This window comes from Macrotis lagotis, chromosome 1 (genome assembly GCF_037893015.1).
Source record: "Macrotis lagotis isolate mMagLag1 chromosome 1, bilby.v1.9.chrom.fasta, whole genome shotgun sequence".
Classification (NCBI taxonomy): domain Eukaryota; kingdom Metazoa; phylum Chordata; class Mammalia; order Peramelemorphia; family Peramelidae; genus Macrotis; species Macrotis lagotis.
In genome coordinates, this window is record NC_133658.1 from 901,726,895 (window position 1) to 901,747,661 (window position 20,767).

The 20,767-nt window shown below is 44.5% G+C and overlaps 1 protein-coding gene across 2 annotated transcripts; it reads right to left on the reverse strand.

Annotated features, from left to right (window-relative positions):
* Nucleotides 1-801: 801 nt before the first annotated feature.
* Nucleotides 802-19,326, reverse strand: SPINT2 (serine peptidase inhibitor, Kunitz type 2). 2 transcript variants are annotated; one of them, XM_074219047.1, is made up of 6 exons: nt 19,155-19,326; nt 3,514-3,567; nt 2,851-3,012; nt 2,464-2,514; nt 2,241-2,282; nt 802-1,422 (listed from the first exon to the last, which is right to left on the reverse strand). In XM_074219047.1, the coding sequence occupies exons 1-6, from the start codon at nt 19,282-19,284 to the stop codon at nt 1,256-1,258; spliced, it is 606 nt and encodes a 201-aa protein (XP_074075148.1). In that variant the 5' UTR covers nt 19,285-19,326; the 3' UTR covers nt 802-1,255. The 2 variants fall into 2 exon arrangements, with proteins under 2 accessions (XP_074075148.1, XP_074075149.1); XM_074219048.1 differs by lacking the exon at nt 2,241-2,282 and having other exon boundaries at nt 19,155-19,321.
* Nucleotides 19,327-20,767: the final 1,441 nt, after the last annotated feature.

Sequence of the window (20,767 nt, forward strand, 5' to 3'; positions counted from 1 at the left end):
TCTTCCACCTGTACAGTGGAGCCAAACCCACTGCAGAGTGCAAGCTCAACTCTGCCTGGCTCAAAGCCCAACCCCCATCCAAAGGCCCAGAGCCAGGTGGGGGCCCCAGAGGGTTCGGAGCTCAGGGCTTGCACAGATGTTGCTATCAGGTCAAACCTGTTTGGGGCAGGGAGGGAGAAAAAAACAAGCACTCATACGGAAGCAGGAAATGAATGCTCAACAGGATTAGCTCTGATGTCATTGGTATACATCTGACTGCCATGGGTCACTTCCAAGGTGACCCCATGTCTAGAACATTTCACCAGGGCTTTTCAGAATCAAAGGAGTTTTGTTTCAGAAATGTCATGACAGCCACAGAGAATCGAGCCCAGGGGAAGAATCCTGCCCTAGAGTCAGATTGGGGTAAGTACCTAACTCCAACCCTTGCTTCTTTTATCATGCTGGACAATGCCTCCATTCCCCATCTTTGGGTCTCAGCAACCTCGACTAGAAAATGGGGATGACTGGATTTTAAGATCAGCTATGGCTTTTGGTCCACACTGAGCCTGTCAACATTTGAGTCCTTTCCTCATTCCCTATGAGCATGGGATCCTAATCATGAGTTAGCTTGGAAGTTAGGGACTCTTCCATAAAAGTGGGGTGTCTGTATGCTACGTGGGCCCCAGGAGGGTTTTGTAAACCTTTGTGAATGACTATCCCTGCTCTTCAGATTGCATGCCCCTGCCCTGTTCTTTGGATGGCAGGAATACAGAAGGGTTTGCTCATGAGATATATTCAAGAAAGACCGCATCAGCTGAAATGTATTTTTTTAAAGAGAAGGCACTTTTATTTATTAAGCTTTCACATTTCTTCCTCTAGTTTACTGCCCTTTTCACAATCCTAAAATAAAAATCTCTGCTTTAGTCTCTTCAAAAATATTTCTAAACCAAAATGCCCTTTTCTTACTACCCCCCCAGTCCCATCCCACCCCCTCCCAACCCTACCCCAACCAAACTAGGAAGTGTGCTCACTTGCCTCTTGGAATTAAAAAAGTCATACACAAATCAATCACACTTAAAAAACTAAGGAGGAAATAACATCAAAAACACAGCCTTTCTACAATTCACTTTTTCCCTTCTTCCCCTCACCCAACAATTTCTTATATTTACACTTCATTAAGGGCTTCTGTGCTTTTGTGGCAGCTTGCATGGAAAGGACCAAAGCAGGAGAAGGATGCTGCTGCCACTGCCCACAGGGAGGGGGACCCCTGGCTTCCTCAGAGGATGCAGGCACTCTTCACCAGATACTCCTTGTCATCTATGGGGCTCCACACCGTGTTGAAGGAACTCTCTCGGTGTTTCCGGGCTATCTTGATGAAGAGGTACACCATCGCTCCCAGAAGGACAGCCGCCATCACTGCCAGCAACACCGCCAAGGCCATAGCTGGAGACAACAAAGGCTTGATGCATAAGCCCACTTGGGCTGTTGCTCCCTCTTGCCACGCAGCTTCAAACAATGAGGCTGCTCAAGGAGCCCAGTGGACATGAGAACCAGGCTTAGGAGCAGTGACTTCTGGCTTTATTCTCCTGACACTGGGGAAAATCCTTTTTTAAGGTTTTTATTTTCCTGGAAGGACACTGGGAAAGAAGAGGCACGCGATTGTGCCCTCCAATTGTAAGAAGCAAGAGCCCATGCTAAGTGTTCTCTAAGTGTTCTCCTCAGAAACTCTTTGGGATGGGTAGCTAGGTGGCACAGCAGATAGAGCACTGACCCTGGAGTTCGGAGAACCCGAGTTCAAATGTGATCTCAGACACATACTAATTATCTAGCAAGTCACTTAAGTGACTTATGTGACAAGTCACATAGCCTTGCAAAAAAATAGAAAAAAACTCTCTTGGATGCCTCCCCCAAGAGAGCCCCAAGTCTGTAGTTCAAGCTTTTAGGGGGTCAGATCCTTCAACTGCCAAAGCACCCAGTCTGTACATCCCAAGAGCCTGTGGTCGACAGCTCTACGGGACCCTGATGATAAAAAGAAAAGAGCTCACCTCCAGGCTAGCAGATAATTGAGGCAAAAAAACACCCCAGATCAGGTGCTAACTACTTGCATCCTGACCACTTCCAGATGGCCCTTCTCACCTGGATCAGCTTGGGTCTCTTCTTCCTAGCAGGCCTCCATACCTTACACCACTCCCACCCCATCCCCCCATCCCCTTACCCCTAGTTGTTTTTTCAGTATATTCATTCAATGTTAGGCCTATTACCTTCAGGGTGGTTGCTAACATCACTCAACATCACTGTGCTTTCTGTGAAGACAGAAGAGTTAAACCCTTTCTGGGTTTATTCTGGGTCTATTCTGTTAGTCCCCTGCCCCCAAGCTCTCTTTATTTACACCAGAAATACTGAACCAAGAATGACAAAGAGTACAGAACTGGTCTCTGGTGGGGAGAGTCAGCTTTATCTTATTCAATCAGAAGGGTATTTTACCTTTGGTGGAATGTGGCATGGTAGGATAAGATGATTTATGGGTATGCTTGCCTGAAAAAAGAGCAAATATAGATCGAGAAATCAAACAAGAAAGAACTGGGTCTATCCAGTTTATCAACAACTTTTTCTCAAGCATCTGCTGCTTAAAAGGACTCTTTAGTCTGAAATGGCAAAGGGAGGGAACTCTCTACTGGAGTTTCAGGGACCTGCTAGCCCAACGGCCCCCCCCCCCCATACAGGGTCAACCCAATCCTTCTACTCACCACCACCACCACCACCACCACCCAGTCAGGTAGGCAATGGACCCAAGAAAGGAGGTGGCTGTCTCAGTCCAATCCTCATGCTCTCACCTACAGAAGGACCCCTCCCAGAGTTCTCCAAACTCACCAAAACATTTCATCATGCAGTCATCTTGGGTGAGGTAGCTATTTTTATTGCCGCGACACCCTCCATAGATGAAATGAATGCAGGTGTTGTTCTGAGCATCAAAGTACCACCGTGGAAATGCTGCCCGGCAAGGGCCAGTGACTGCTTTGGCTGCACAAAACTCTGGGAACAGACAACAGAAATTATCAGTCAGCCTAGGCTTTGCAAAGGATGCCTTAATTCCTGAGATATCAACCATCTCTCCTTGCAAAGGTAGATCCTGTCAGGCTGGCTTTCAAATTCCATTTTTATAACCACAAGATATGAAGATCACAACAAATGATGTGTGGTCAGTACTGGTATCTCTGGCCCCACTCTCTTCTCCACCCACACAGAGCCCTTCATTAGATGGTTAAGTTCTTGGACAAAAGGGCCTCACAGGGAACTACAATGAAGGCATTCAATGTATTTTTCTGATGTACTCATTAAATCCCTGGAAATCCTGTTGTCTCAATCCCCATTCAAACAAAGCCAGTTCTCCCTGAAGGTAAGAGGACTATTGGCAGACCTGGGTGTAGGCCCACCCCTCTGAAGCTCTCAGGGCAGGTAATAGCACCCCCCCCAATTTATGTAAAGAACTGTCCAAATACAATAATTAGCTACATGTTTGGTCTTAAAAGATACCTTCATAATTGAATTCATCAGCAGGAGATACTTCAGAATCTTGCTTTTTGGGAGCTGAAACAAAAAACATTTCTATTTAAGAAAACTGGGATCATAGAAAATGTTTTAGAAGTTAAACAGGTCCCCAATGGTAACGCCTGGCCAACATTCTTCCCAGAAATGCTTCCACGGCTGCCTAGGATGACCTCCCAGTCCAGCTTCGGAGGCTCCTCTAGACAGAAGTCTATTGCCCTAAAAATATCACTAGAACCAAGGACAATTAAAACTTGACTAGCCGACCCATCCCCAGTGCCTAGCTGTGTAGAGAAGTTCCCCTTCAATATGGCAGGCAGCTTTCCCATACCAAGAAAGGGATTCAATATCCGTCCTCCTCAAAAATTTATTCCACAGATTTAACACCTCTAGAAAAAAATGTGAAATACTAGGAACAGTGATTAACTTTTTAAAAAATCACACGCAGGTATAAAGCAGGAATAACTCAGGCCAGTCCATCCTTGCAAAATCCTACTCCCTGAAAGGCTGTTTATACAATACCAACTTTGGGGGAAACAGGTACAAAGACAGGACAGTATCACTTAAGATGAGAGCTAATCAACTGAAACCCAAACTAAGGATATCCCACTTAACCTCAAGCACTGTGGAAAGCGCATACTACTTGAAAATCAGGAAATGTCTGGGTTCAAAACCTGGGGGTGGCACTTAGTGAACCAATAATTCTCAGGCTTCATTTCTTCACCTGTAAAATGGGGTTAAGAATATCTCTATGCATGGTGTAAACCTGAGGCCTGGTGTAAATGTGAGTTGTTGTTATTACTACTTATTAGCTCCAAAACCCCATGGTATCCTGTAAACTGACATTAGAGAAAAGTTAGAACCGTAGGAGCAAGTTCATTCATGGCAGAGGGAAACCCATAACCCATGGAACTCTAACTAGGAAATCATGAACAAAATAAACATCTAACATTTCACTTTTCAGGGATCTGTTCTGCTTCTATCTCAGGAGACAAGCCAGAGGATGTTGTGGGGGTTTGGGTTAAAAATCAATCAATGACATGACTGCTTTATTGCTGGGTCAGGGGTCACATGAAGAAGGCCTGTATCATCCTTCTCACAAAATCTCAAGTGCAGAATGAGGACTAGAGGTAGTTGACAGCCTGTTCATCCAACCACTAAATAGGGCTTCCTCAAGCTTCTGAGGTCTAAGGCTAAATAAACCAAGAAAGCTCTGGAGTAGGGGGCAGGATAACCCTTACATCATAGCTATGGCAGCCAGGCTCCAGACTGGCACCACTCACCCTTAAGTATACAGAGGTAGGGTTACAAGGCAACCCAGCACAAAGATTGAGATCAAAGGCTTGCAAGGACTGAGTTGCTGGGGCAGGGGCAGCCAACACCAAAGGCAGGGTAAGCAACCACCACAAACATTATATTTTCTAGGACAAAGCAGTGAAATCCCACCCACCCTTCATGGATACCTCCTCCAAGAAGCTTCCCCTGATTCATCCCTATCCAAAATTAGCTCCCTTCCCTGCTCCTGCTCTCCTGGGACTTAAATGTCATTTTTTATTCCATCTTCCGGAGGGAAACTGCCTCACTGAGAGCCTTATATTTACATTAGCAGTCTAGGCTCCAACACAGACAGTGATCAACTTGAAGCCTGAAGCTTTCTGTAAAAATGTCTTATCGGACAAGCATACCCAAGTGTTATGTAATGGAGGGGGCTCTGGCAGGCCCTAGCTGTTTTAACTTATTTGAGACTACTTCTACTTCTGTAAAATAGGCATGCTACTTCTACTATTTGCTTCCAGTAGCTTCTGGCTTCCAGGCCAGAGAGCAGGTGGGGAAGGAGATAAGGCTCCCAGTGTGGGAGGGCTGAAAGGGGCAGCCCATCAGTCCCAACAAAGCCTCAAGGCAAGAGAGTCCTGCTCCCCTGGAAATGTCCTCAGTGGGGCTAGCTCCCCTAAGGAAGAAGCTTCTCCCTAGTCTTGCTCAGAGGTTACAGCCATTGAATGTTTCTAATACAAGATCTCACTACTTAACATCATCAGCCTCCATGGGGTTCAATGATCAGCTTAATGCAGGTAATTCCTGAATCCCCATATCAGCCCTAGTCTCTCTGGAGAGCAACTCGGAAAGCATTATATCTGTCCCATAAGAATCTCAAACTTGACCTGCCCCAAACTGTTATTTCCCCATTCTCCCCCAAACACTCCCCTCTTCTGACCTTCCCTAGGACTAACCAGGGAAATGAAGGGAATAAGCACATATAGGGATTATGCGTCGGACCTGGCCTGTGCTGGGGACTTTACAATTATGATCTCACAACAATCTGGGGAAGGTGCTGCTATTAACTCCATTTTACAGATAAGGAAACTGAGGCAAACAGGAGGAAGTGACTTGATAGTAAATGTCTGATGCCATATTTGAGCCCAGGTCTTCCTGACTCCAGGCCCAACACTTTATCCAGTAGCTAACAAAGGGAGGATCCTAAAGTCTAAGTCCAACTGTACCCCCCAACCCCCCCCAACACCCTATATCCCCTATAGGATCAGATACTTTGCTTGGCTGCCTTGTTCCCACCACCTCTCAAGCTCCAATCCCAGTCTTCCCTCCAAGCACCAAAGTCTTCCCTGTTCAGATCTTCTACTTCTACCTTCTTAGGAGAGATCCTATGATACACCTCATCCTTCACATCTGAAGGATGCTCAAAACTCTTCAGTACAAGTCCTGGCAGGTGTTACTATTTATGGCCTGCTATTACCCAATGAGATGAGAACTATAATGCTCCAGACTCTAAATGTCCTATCCCCCCCCCCCCCGCCATGTGGAAAGTTGTATTCCCTAGGTGAAGAAAAAAAGAAAGGGGAATTGAGTCCCAGAGAGAACTGGTAGGAAGACTTGTACTCAAGTGGTTTCTGGGTGAAGGTGCTCTTCAGCATTAAAACATTAAAAAAACATTAAAACACTTCTTCCAGTTGGTTAGGGAGCAGCAGATTATATATATATATATATATATATATATATATATATATATATATATATATATATATATATATAATAGGAAAACTGAGATTTTTAAGGAATAAGTCCTACTACCACTGTCTTAGCTGTGATTCTATCCCATACTTTGAGACAGTCTTTTCAAGTCAGGTAGTTGTTAAATTCCCACCACAACCTCCACCTGACCCGTGCCATTCTAACACCACCACCTCGGCAGGGGGGGCACTCCACTTACCTACCCTTTCTGGGACACAACCCAAGTCTGAAATACACAAAATTAAACCACCTTAGTAACTTGACTTCCAAAACAGCTCCATATCCCACAGTTACTAGAAGTAACCTTTAACAGCATGATTCATGGTTATGATAAAATCAGGAGCCTCAGACTCTGGGCTCAGTCTCTGAGTGTAAGAGTGGGGCCAACGCTGGCCTCCAGACACAAGTCAATCCCTTCAACAGGCAGCTTTGACAGGTGGTAAATGTTCCTTCATTTCAAGCCAAAACTAACTTTTCACTGACCTCCTGACTCTGCTCATCCCATCCCTTCCTCTCTCCCGACCCAAAGAAGAAAGCTCAGATCCTTCTCACACAAGATCAACCTTCAGGAACTTGAAAGATAGCTATTATGTCTCCAAAAGGACTGTTTTCTCAAGGCAAAGCATTAACAATGTCTTCAGTCAATTTCCTCATAGAGCGGGTTCTTTAGTTTCACTAACAGCATGGTTGGGAGGCAACAGTTTTATAAACGTCAAGCACCAGATCCAAATGAACTATCATTGTACTTTTAAAAACAAGAATGCAACATTCTAATATTAATAATTTCCACCTAGATACAACTTAATATTCATTTTGCTAATAACACTAGTCAAACAAACCAACCCAAGTACTTTTAGATCCTCAAGAGAGAGAAAGAAAAGTCAAGTAGAATCTTAAAAACATTCTCTTCTTCTGGCTACCTGATCCTTGTTGGGGCAGAGACTGTTCCACCTGAGGGGGAGCTGAATTTGATCCTCCCCTAGATTCAGCTTTATTCTCTACTAGTTTCCAGTATAACCTGGGCCAACTCATCAGGCACACTGAATGTCCTCACCACTTCTTTCCACACATTCAGTCTCTTCATCCTTCTTCCCCTCTACACCAATTCTCCTTTCCCTATTTTGTTTCACACTACCAAGCATATGATTATGTCTTATCATTTACTGCTCTTTTTGCTTTACAACGAGCAGTCTTGTCTGATCAACCAGGCTATAAATACAATCTCCAAGATGGAGATCGATTTGGAGGTGTTCTCCTCCAAGCACACTATTACTAGGTACAGAGAAGCTCCATAAATACTAATGGGATGCTTCACAGACCCACCATTACTATTTCAACAAAAATGTTTAAGATGTGATATACACCAAACCAAAGCAATCCCATTGTTTCTTCCCAATACATTCATTATAGTCTGTAAACAAAGAATTTTTGCCTTTTAAAATTTTTATTTGGGGTGGCTAGGTGGCACAGTGGATAGAGCACCAGCCCTGGAGTCAGAAGGACCTGAATTCAAATCTGGCCTCAGACATTTAAAAATTACCTAGCTGTGTGGCCTTGGGCAAGCCACTTAATCCCCATTGCCTTGCAAAAATCTAAAAAAAAAAAAAAAAAAAAATTATGACATTTTTCACTATCCCAAAGAACAGAAGTGGCTTCACATAGAGAACCTCTAGGTAATCAGAACAAATTAGCAACTATAAAAGGCAAATTCTTAAGAACTGATAGAAAATAAAACATAACACCATAGGGCTCCATTTTGGCCAGTTTAGATCTCTAGCTTGACTCCACCCCCATCCCAGCATGCCAGCAGAATCCATACCTTAGAGAAATATTAATAAATGTGTTTGTTAACCTAAATCTGCTTTACTATTTCTTAAAGTCAGACTCTGGAATTTAATACATATCTAATCTAATTATTTTTAAGGCCAAAACTCAGTGAGGACCCCTCCTTCTTTTGGTGGACTCCACACATCTGAGCAGTTACCAATAAATAAACACCAGAAGCACCTTGTTCTCCTATAGGAGGTTCCCAAAGTTGCAAATACAGACCAAATTAACAAGAACCAGATGGAACACATGAGGAACACTCTCTGGCTGCTCATTTTGTCCAATTCACTCTGCTGCTAAGAAATCAGCCTTCCTGTAAATCCTGAGACCCTAAAAGTTTAAAATTAAGTTCACATTATACAAGTGCAGCCCCTATCTGCATGTCAAACAAACATTTATTAAGTTCTTTTTATGCACAGAGACCTGTTCTTATAAAGAAGAGCTGAAGTTGGGGGGGGGGGGGAGAATGACTGAAAGATGGAAGAAAAAAACATTTTCACTTGGGTCCTCAAAGAGCACATCTCAGACAATTCTTCCATTTTACAGATAAGGAAACTGAGGCCAAGAAAGGCTGCTCGAATTCGAATTCAGAGATTAAGTGACAGTACCAGAACTCACACCTGCCTGCTGACCCCAAATCTTGCATTGTTGTTAAACTGTCCCTGAGATGAGTATGCAAGGAACAGAAGCACTGTGAAGGGCAGAAATTTGGAGGAAGAAAGGAATAGCTGGTGTGGCTCCATCCTAAGGAGCAAAGGGACCGGGGAAGACATTCTGGAAGCAGCTGTCACAGTGTAGGGTATTACAAAGTCTATAGTCTATGCTAATATACACTAAGAGAGAGGATGTTGGGGAGCAGGATGGAAAGGGCACTGGATTTAAAGTGCCAACTTCTGCCAGCCATGTAACTCCAGGCAAATCAAAGCTCTTTGGAATTTCTGCATCTGTAAAATAGGAATTTCTACACTACTGGCATACACCTTAAGATGAGGGTGTTTAAAATATCCAATCTAACTTTGTTGTCCTGATCTACTTCCTACCAACTCAAGATCCAGGGCCCTATTTTCTAAGGCTAATGCCAGAACTTAATTCTACAGAGACAGCAGAAAGATCAGAGAAGACTTAAGTCAGAGTTATCATAAACTGGGTTTCTAAATGAACAAAGACAAAGAGTTCATGAGGTCAAATTTTAAGTAAGGCTCCTCCAGGTCAGTCAAGCCTCCTTCACAGATTCATTCCAGAAACCACCCACACCCACATATAGGGGTCAGAATCCTACCCCAACACATACCCAATACAACAAACAAATTCGATTCTAACAGCTCTAGGAAGCAGAAACAATTAATGATCACATTGATCTCTGTGGCTAATTAAAACCATGATTAAAAATAATGTCTCTAAAGGACCACAGAATTCCCAGGTAGCTCATCCAGATGGGAAAAAAAAAAGAGGTTGAGGTTTGTGGTCAACTGGCCAGAAAGCCAGATCTGAGGCCATCTTCTTACAGTACTAAAGAAGCGTGTTTGTTTTTAGGAACCAGAAATTAAAAAAAAAAAACCATGTGCTCTGACTAGAGGTAAAGAACACAATATTGGCAGCAAACATTTTAAGCATCAACTATTAAGTAATTTTAAAACAGACTGGTCACTGTTGACTTGTATCACACAAAACAGGTTCCACAAGTTTTAAAAGCAAAGAAAACCAGCATAGGACAATTGAAGAAGTGGAGATAATCTTAAAAGAATGGCACTAAAATTTTAGGTTCAAACACACAACTAGCCTTATTCACTTAAAGGCAGACAACATCATATTTTAAAAATCCAAGACAGTTCTCATTTTACATAAATTCACACTGCTAGCAGCAGCAGTGCCCCAGGGGTTCCTTTGCTTGGGCAATCAACTCGGGCTTCCAGCTGGCAGGGCACAAGTTGCTGGAAAAATGTGGTCACAATTCACTTAGAAGATCGACTCTGACTCAGAAGAATAAAGGGACAAAAAGAAGTTTATGTATTGCTGTAGTTAGAGGCTTAGAGAACAGAGTTTAAGAGTGGATAAACCATCAGCTGTTATGGGGGGGGAGCAATTCAACTGAGTAGAGGGTGAGATTTTAAAGGGGCGGGAAGATGAGGTAATTAGGGCTATGTAGATAAGGGGTGTAGCTCAAAGAGCAAAGAACAGGTAATTAAGGTCAGGCAGAAGAGGGCCAGTACCTTAATCCTTTCAGGCTAGGGCAGGGAGCCATTGTTTTGTCGATAGGGACTAATCTAGTCCCTAGAGCTGGAATTTATAGTCCAGCCCAGGAGAGTCGAGGTGTCTCATCTCAGTAGTTTGGACAATGGGATGGAGATCAGTGTTAAAGATATAAAGTCAGCACCAAGAGGGAACAGATAATTTATAGAACATATTTCTCTGTCCAATATTTCCTCTACTATACCAAGACACACTTCACCAACCCATTCCCTGGCTTTTGGAGAGGAGGAGAAAGTGCAGAGCCGTTTGTGTATTTACAGGAAAAGACCTAGCTTTTAAAAGGCCAAGGTCTCTCACTACATCCAGGGCCATCTCCAGTGGTCCAGATCCATCAGGCCAACTCAGATGGCTCCAGAGGATAAAGTGAGGCTGGTGACTTTTCACAGAACCCCCTCACTCAAATCCAATCAATTGCTTGTCACAACATCTCCTTCCTGAGGTCGTGGTCTAACACCATCATCAGACCCAAATGTTAAGTGAGAACTGGCTTGTAATTTGTTAGAAAAGCAGGAGCTAGCCATAATCCTAGTCTAGACAAACACTCCTTTTCCCAGGTCTGGATGCTTCAAACTAGAATGCCTCTGGACTTCAAATCTGTTTACAAAAGCAAGGGATTCTTTACTATGCCTGAAGCACATCTTGTCACAGTTCTGCCCTAACAGAGTGTTGTCATCCCTGCCAAAGGGGGCTGGGGGCATTACAAAGAACTCCCTAGAATTGCAGGAAAAGGCCCCAAAACCAGTTGAGACTAGATGGCAGCTGTCCCAAATATTGAAGGACTTATCTGACTTCAAGGACACACAAAGTAAACGTTGTAGAGGACAGAGTATTGGATGGAGGACATCTTAATTCCAATGGTTTGTACTGAGACAAGTCACACAGAAGGAAAAAAATCTGCCCCACCCATTCACTATTCTAGGCCCAAGTTTTTTCCTCAGAAGTTGTACAGACAGCACTCTGTAAACATTAACTTAAATTACCACACTTTATTATTCTATTATAAAAGTGGGGATTGAAAACAATTTTCAAGTTTCTAAATTTTACATTTCTTATCAAATATTGGTTTCTCAGTGTCTTAAGAGTTTGGGGTCAGCAGATGGATAGAGGACTGGCCCTGGAGTCAGGAGGACCTGAGTTCAAATTCGACCTCAGGCACTTAATAATTACCTAACTGTGTGACCTTGGGCAAGTCACTTAACTCCATAGCCTTGCAAAAACAACAATTATGGAAGTCTGAAGTTCTCCTCTGCCCTTCACAAATTTTTTATAAATCTGTCCATGTGAACTGGCTTGATCCCCCTTTAACTGCATCTAAAACTTGACTTTCACAGTTGTATCATTCTGAGGAGGCAGGAAACTGCCCTGGTTATCTCTATCAGAGCTAAATAAATTCTTGTTACTAATGATTATTTTGGAAAAGAAGAAATTTTTTATGTCTAAAACATCTGATAACAACATCAAGTCAGAGAAGGAGACACTAATCCTGCTATTTGGATCTTTGTCAGTTCTGACATACAACAGACCTTATGGAAGGGCAAGAGGATCATAAAGTGACATCTTTACGCAATCATATGTAACCTGATTGGTTGGCCTCCAAAGTTTTATGACTTTTTTAATCTTTTCTATAAATACTCTTTTCTCATTAAAAGCTGGAGATAGACAGCTTTAATGATGGTTTCCAGATAAATCTTAAAGAGAATAAAACTTCATGTATAACTTAACTTTTTATTTCATTTAGCCCAAAATAATTAAGATTGTTGACACAGTAGATCTCTATGGTTCCTCTTTCAGCTTTAAATCAGGTGATCCTGTTTTCCTGGTCACTTAGTCACTCAGCAGAGGTCATTTAAATAGCTGAAGGCCAGGCTGCTACTTATTTTACTCAGAGTTCATGCCATAGTGGAAGGACAATCATTAATCTGACTCCAAATTGCTTTGCATTTACCCACACATCACAAATGAAAATTCAGCATACTAGGGAAAATGCTTCTGTTTCTGATACATTATAACTTCCCCTCCTTATTTCTGCTGCGAGTACACCAGAGCAATACAACTTTAGAATCATTTCCCATTCTTCACTCTTCCTCTTGGCCTTATACATACAATACATGGTACCTTATACAATCTGGCTCCAGGTGATCTGGTAGGGTCTCAGCTCAAGCAGTACTAATTGTCTGGTGCTCTCTCCCTCCCTCAACTTACATTAAATTTACTTATCTCTAATATGCTCTGCATAGTATCCTAGAACATTAATAAATACTGAATACAGTTGTGTAATTGCTGTTCCTCATTCTCTACTCCCGTGTAAACTCTAAGAGTGAAAGAACTGATTTTCATTCTATTTCTATTCTCAAAGCCCTAAGCAACCAGTCAGTCGATTAATCAACCAGCCTTCATTAAGTCCTATAATCAAGGATCGGAGCTAAGAGCTGGAGATAGGGTTCACCCTCTATTGGGGAGATAATATATAAATACCCGGGGACATGTACATATGTATACATTATAGAAGGTGCTCCCAGAAAGGGGAAGTCTCTAGCAGATGGTAACCAAGAAAGGTCTCCCAAAGAAGGTGGGATTTGAGTCTTTTTCTGGAAGGAAACCAGGGGACAGCATATAGTGCCTTTCACATTGTAGGCTATTAAAAAATGTTCGTGAATCCTTAAAGTACTTTCTTCTGGATTATTTTGCATCTCCCAACTGGGCTAAACAAAGATGGGAGCCCCATACCCCAAAGGAGCCTCCAAGCCGGAAGGGAAGAGATCCACCCACCTACCTCCAATAAACAGGGTAAATACAAAGCAGAGGTACAAAGTACTGAGAGAAGTCAAGGAGGCAGCGATCACCTGTCTAAAGGAAGGGGAGGAGGCAACTTAGAAGGTAGGAAGCATTTCCAAAGGCAAAACCAAACAAACAAACCCTGCTGGGCAACCGGATAACTGCAGGAACATCAGGAGGGTACTGGGCAAAGGAGAGAAGTCCAGTTTGGCTGAAGAACAGATGAAATAAAATGTAGCAGTGTAAGACAAGGCTGGAGAAGGAGGCCGGCTGAAGATGCTGGCATGAATGCAAGGCTAAGGTGTGATCATGACACAATCAGAAGACTGTGTTAGGAAGTTGCAATGGAGTGAACCCTGCTGCTTTATCCTGAAAGATCATCTCTTCTAGGACAGGCTGTCCTCAGGCTCTGCCCCGAGCTCATTTAGTGACTTCCTTGTAGTTCCATGAATAAGCCACTACAGATTTGGGGTCCAGGCCTTTCTTGTCTGTACCCTCGCCTGAAATGCTCTCTCCCTGCTCATTTTTTCACTGTTCTTTGGCTTCCTTCAAATCACCAAAAATCCCACTTTCTACAAGAATCCTTTTCTACTCCCCCTTAATTCTAGTGATTTCCCTCTGTGAATTATTTCCCATTTATTCTATCTAGTTTGTTTATACATATTTATTTGCTTGTAGTCTCTCCTATTAGAGTGGGAAATACATTGCCTAGTGCTTAGTAAATATTTATTGGCTGACTCCTTCCAAGTTTCCCTCCTCAGGCTCACAGCCTGAAGGTGATCCTGGATTTTTCTTGGCCTCATCCCCCCATCTCCAATCAGCTGATTGTCACTTCTACCTCTAAAACTCCTCTGGAATCCATGCCTTTCTCTAACTCATGGAACCACCTCCTCTGCTCCAGACCTCTGTCATCTCTCACTTGGATTATAACCTGCTCCAAATCTCTTGGCTGTCCAACCCATCCTCCTCACCAATGACAACTTTACTTTCCTATAATCTGGCAGATCCCACTTTTTCACCACCACTCTGCTCAATAAAACTCAACAGCCTCCACTCCCCCCCCCCCCACCCGGGCCCTTCAAGTTCACCTTTCCAGCCCTAATCTACACATCACATTCATCTTCCTTCTGCTCCTCTGGCACCAGGCTCCTCCCCTCCCCTCCCCTCAAGCTCCAGGCCTCAGAGTTTGCTCCCTTCTCATTCTGCTTCACACAATTTCCTATTTCCTTCAAATGCCAATATCTACATGAAGCCTTTCCATATTCCCCCAGCTGTTAATTGTCCTCCCACCATAAAAAATGTTTTTCTTCTATTTACTTGGTAAACATCTCGAATTTTTTAATGTGTTATCTACTGTCTTCCCTAATAAAACTGAAGCTACTTGAGGGCAGGGATTATTTAATTTGTGCTTTTCTATCCTCAACACCAACACAAGGCAGACACTGAATTTGTAGATTGATGCAAAGAAGGTATTCTTTCTGAGGAGATCAGGAAGCTAGTAAAAAGCCAATCTCTGCCTCAAGAAACTGAATGGTCCAGTAGAGGAAGCAAAACTAGAAACCCTTCAAACAACAAACAGGGCCAATATAATTAAGTCCTAGATCATGTGGGTGCCTGTGGGAGATCCAAGCTGAGTGAAGGTAGGAGGCCAAGGCATAGCCAGGTTTGGGAACTGAATATGGCCATGAAGAGATCAGGTTGAAGCCAGTGAAACTGGGGGATGGGGAGAACTGGGAAATCAGGTGACGCTGGAAAATGGAATGGAGGTCTGGAGACTCAGGCAGGAAGAGAAAGGAAGGCTGGGGTAACAGGCAAGCTGCCCTTCACTTCTGGCAATGGATCAGCAGGCATTTATCGAGCCCTCATTTCATGTGGCAGGCAAGATGCTGAGGGTCTTCAGGAGTTTACTTTGGGGGGGGGGGGGAGAAACAAAATGTCTGTAAAAAAGTTCATACAAGCTTTTTGAATCGTTGAAGCTGGGATGGGGGGGTTGAGAGGGGACACACCTTGAAGGTCCCTCCAGCAGAACCAAAGCCCAGCAGGGAGGGGCTGCTGTGTGTAATGCAGCAGGATTACAGAAGAGGGAAGATACCAATTAAAAGTTAGATTAGGAAAGAGAGAGAAGGAAGATCAATAAGGCTTAAGTGCCTAGCTATAGACGGGATCCCCACCCCTATTCCCAACCAGACTTTTATCCAATTTATTCTCCCTTGCAGTTCAAGCAAGTAAAATAACTCTAACCACAAATAAACCAATGTGATCATCTGGTGTGATGGCTGCACAAAGGTAGGCTAGGACCTGTATAGAATGATAACTATACTTTGCTTACTCTGAGACTTTAAATCTTTTTCTCCCCATTAAAGAAGAAAAGATCCTTACAAACCCTCATGGAGGAAATTCTTGTAAGCCTCGGTCTAAGATACCTGAAATTCCCCTAGACAATGTGACAAGTCTGCCCTCATTTCCACAACAATTAATTATGTGAAATTCCAAAGTTGTTATTTGCTTAATTCTTCAATCTAGTTTCAAGATTAACTCTGAATCCACCTATTGAGTAAGTATACTTCCTCTTCTAGGTCTGGTAATCGTCATTATTATGGTAAGCAGGAAGGTCAGAAACTTTCCAAATAGCTTTTAGATCTTTATGAGAATAAGAATAGCATTTATGATGACAAACCAAACTTGAATTACAAGGATCATTAATCCTTAGCTATTTTACCAAAGACAGAAAAATCTTGCTTCCACAGTGTATTTTTAAAAAATATTTTATATCACATCTCAACTAGGAACAAGCAACTACACCTCCCTATAGCCATCCCTGAAACAGAACTGGAAAACTTGCTACAACTCCCTTCCCAAAAGCAAACTAAATAATCTGCAGAGAAATGAGACCTTGTTCTTTAAAACAAAAGAAATAAATAAATAAACTCTTGACTCCTATTAGAGTAACGCTAAACATTATTTAAAATCCCTAGAGTCCTAGGATGGAGTACTTAGCTGGAAAGTACTCTCCCACACAAGAGGACTAGAAGGGACCTTAGACATTGGTTATCTTGGCCAAATATCCCCTTATGAGAAAAATGAGGCCCCAAAATGACTTCCCAAGGTCTTTTCACGTCAATGATTTTTGACAATGAGTGTTAATTAATTCTCAGATTGTTAGACTCCTAAAAATTCAGAGGTTTCCCCTACTACATTATACTGTTCTCATTCCCACTCCTGGATCTGGTATTAGTTAAAAAAAATACATTATTATTAAAATTACTTATGCATTAATTTTAAATGTCATCTGTAAGAATTGTTCATTCTAGTAAACTCAAAATTTCTTTCTTTCAATAGATAGTACTGCAAGCCTTCAAGAAACTTTTGACCAGCAGAAAGTCCTGGAGTGAAATGTAATCCTTATTTTTGGACTGAAAAAGCAAGGCCACTCACAATCTAGATATCCTGAGGCTCTAAGGGGTCACCAGGGAGTCAGCATTCACATCCAAGATGAGATGGCTTCCAGGGAACAGCAAGGGAGTTAATAAAGTCATTTTAGTTGGACACAGTAGGCAGTCTCGAAGTCTCATGAATCATAAGTGATTCAATTCCTTATTTGGCCAAGCACTCACTCCTTCACCTTCAGTCTGAGACAAAGCCAAACAAAGGCTAAACTTACTAGCCTACTGGACTCTGGACAAATAGTGCTCTCAATCCAGACCATTCCAGGGTTCCCAGTTGTTCTGTACTATCTACTACTGACTTGAGAGACAAGTAGAAAATATGGAGGATCAGGAAAGTGGGAAGGAAAAAGAAAAGCTTTGCTTTCACTGTCACAAGCAAAAGGGTTGCTCTAAAAAGATAGTGACAAAGCAGAAAGGAATGTTTCTGATGGAAAAGAGTCAGACAAGGATCCAAACACTTTTGGCAGCTCTAAAACAAAGAAACTCATCATTTTGGGGACTGTCACAGTCAGTCTCTAAAAACTACCTGTACTGAGAGACCCCCCCCCAATCAGCAAGAGAAAATCTAAAAGGATTTCAAAATGGCAGGTGTAGCAACCTGAAAGTCCAGTTTCCTCTGTGAAAGGTCTCCATTATTACTTCAAATACAACTAAGCTTCCTTCGACATCAAACATACTGCCTTAACACATCAAAGCTAATTTTCCAAACTAATCTCTCCTAAACACTACCCCAAACCCAGCTGAAGCATAAAAATGATCTAAACCCCAAAACCAGAAGCAGCATAAAAATCACCTAAACACCAAACTAGCGATTAGGAAGTGCAGACAAATATTTTAAAAAGTGTAAATACTGAGGGAAGAATATGGTAAAACAATAACCAAACAGGAAATAGAAAACAGGGTATAGAAAAAGGTCTAAAAGTCAATAGCACCCCCCCCTTCAATGATGTCACTCTCCCTCTCTGGGCCTCAATGTAATCATCCCTCCAATTAAGAGGGTAAAACTACATGACCTGTATGGAGACTTCAAGTTTGAATATTCCAAGATTTATTTCTTTTATCATCATCATTATATTTGGTTGAAAAATTTGCACTCTCAAAGCTCTGGTGAAAAAAATTTGAAGTATTTAACTGTAAAATCAAGAATGGCCTTTAAAATTCTAATTCAGTTTATTAAATAAAGAAACTGTGGCAAACTGGTGAAATGATAAGTCAAGGCAATTGTGGCTAAAAATACTCTTGAACTCCTTGGCACCTTAGAGCTCTTTACTGATACCTTCCACTGGATTCAATTACTAAAAAGAAAATAAGGCCTCTCGAGCAATTCACTAAAACCAGCAGGACTCTGAAGGTTGGGTGGGTGACTTAAAGTTCTTGGCATATTCCACTAACGAGTCAAATACAAGAAAAAGTCACCTTTAAAAACACAATTGTGTTAAAAACACAAATAAAGAGCCGCCTATTTTGTGTTGATGTCAAAGTTTGTGTATGAGATGATGATGTTTCGTCCTGAACTGGCAAATACGGGCTACAACCAGTCCTAGGGACTGACTGCTGTGGAGAATTTCCAATTTGGAAAAACGATAGGCATGTCTACAAAATTTTCCACTTTCCCATTTTGCTATGGCCAAAAAAAAACCAAACCAAAAAACCCCCGAGCACCTTATAAATTCTGAAATTTTCAGCCTCTCCTTTCACCGATGTGATTCGGGTGCCTCCAGCAGGCTTCAACCCCCTCACCACTGCCTTCCACAAGCTTTTGCAAATAGAAAGCATTCTGGTTTTCCTTCCAATCTCCAGATAAAATTTAGTTCACTCCCCCCGGGGGAAGGGCCCCTTATCTTCTTCCCTCTACCGGAGCTTATCCGGCCCTCAATAGTCCAAATGCACTTGACCTCTAGATAAGAAAGGTCGCCCCGCGTAACAGTGAAATACTTTATAAAGAGGTCAGCAGGGAGGGTCACGTGAGCCGCAGCTCCCGGAGTCGGTGGGCTGCAGGGGCCGAGGGGGGAGGGGAGGAGGAAGTCAGGCTTTCCTAGCCCGCGCGGGTGGACCTGGCTCCCGAGTGACCAACGGCCACCGCGGGCCACTCCGGGCCGCACCGTGCGCAGGTCGGGGCCGGGCAGGCGGAACCAACCTGTTCTGTGCCAGCCGCGGGCAGAGGCGGCCCGGGCACTCCCCCGCCAGCAAGCCCTCGGGGACCCCCCGGCCCCCCTCTGCGGCGGGGCTCCTCCCGGGGTGACCCAGCCTTTACTTCCTCGCGTCCCTTGCGGGCCAGAGCCCCCCCGCCCCGCGCGGCCCCCTCACCCTGCAGGTCGGCCGGCTCCCTGGCCGGCTGGTGGTCGTAGCCGCGGGCCGCCCGGGCCAGGAGCAGGGCCCCCAGCAGGCCGAGCAGCGCCGGGAGGCGCCGGGGCGCCGGCGGGCCGCGCTGCCTCATCCTGGGCCCGGCGCGACCGTTGGGGGCGGGGGCGGGGGCGCAGCCGCGGCGCAGGTGGGGGCGCGGGCGCGGGGGGGGGCCGAGGCCGCGGCGGGGGCCGGGCCGCGCAGGCGCACCGGGAGCTCGCTCTCTCCGCCGCCGGAGCCGTCCGCCCGCCGCGCGCGCCTGGCCGCTAATGAGCCCCTGCGCGCGGCGGGCGGCGGCGAGGGCGGGCCGCTCGCACCTAGGCGCATGCGCGCGCCTCCAGCCCTCGGCACCTGAGCGCCGTGCCCCGCCCTCCGCGATGGAGAAAGGGCGGGGCCGCTCTCACCTGGCCGCCGGAGTGGGGGCGCGCGCATGCGCGGGTAGGGGAAGCCGTTGGAGACGTGGGACTGGCGCCCCTTGGCGCAGGCGCGGCCGCGCCCTGCCCGCACCTGCCGCCCCTTGTCTCCGCCTCCTCCCTCCTCCGGGCGGCGCCTCAGCCCCGCCTTCCGGGGGTGGAGCCTCCCGAGGCCCCGCCTCCCCGCCGGGCTTGGCGCCCCGCTGCTCCGCAGCCCCCGGGCCCCGGGCGCTCCCAGCAGGGAGCACTCAGACCGCGGGGCTTGTATGCCCCAGGGGCGGGGCACGGGCAGGGGGCAGGGAATTTGAAACTCGCGTTTCTTTCAAAGTGGACATTCATTTTTATTGCCATCGGGAAATGTTTAAATATATTTTCGGAGGACCTGAGTTCAAATCCGACCTCAGATACTAATGACCTAGCTGTGTGGCCTTGGGCAAGCCACTTAACCCCATGGCCTTGCAAAACCCTAAAAAAAAGCCCAAACAAGCAAATAAATAAATATATATATTTTCAAAAATAACTGCTTGATGGATCGATGGGGCGGACATCAAAGGGCGAAAGCTAACGCACACACTCATACACGTATGTATGCATGTATATATTTGTCCCTCATTTCATTCTCGGAAAAGACCATGACGTCTGGGAGGTGATCCCACGAGAAGCACATGAATTGGATTTGAGTGAAGGGTGCTGGGCTCAGTCACCAGCCTCACTTTCTCCTCCAGAGCCAGTGGCCAGATATGACTCAGAATGGACACGGCTTTGGATGAGAGGCAATCCGGGTGAAGCCACACCAAAGATGGGAAGTAGTCCTGAAAGATTTCCCCAACCCTCCCCGCAGAGGTATTCGTTTTCCCTGAACACTCCACCTAGGGACTGGTCCCCTAATTTCTTCAGTGTAGGGAACTTCCATATGAGGAAACTCCCCCTCCCAATGCAAATAACCACCTTCTATGCAGGTTTTCTTTTCTTTAGGGAGTTGTCGCTATGATGATGTTTGTCCCTCATTCTCAATGAAAACCATGACATTAGGAAGGTGATGCCATGACACAAGTGAATTGAATTTGAGTAGTGTATGTGTTTATGGGGGGGGGGGGCTAGGCAAAATCATGAGCTTCATTTTCTCCTCTGGAGCCTCCTAGAGCCAGTGGCCAGGTATGGATC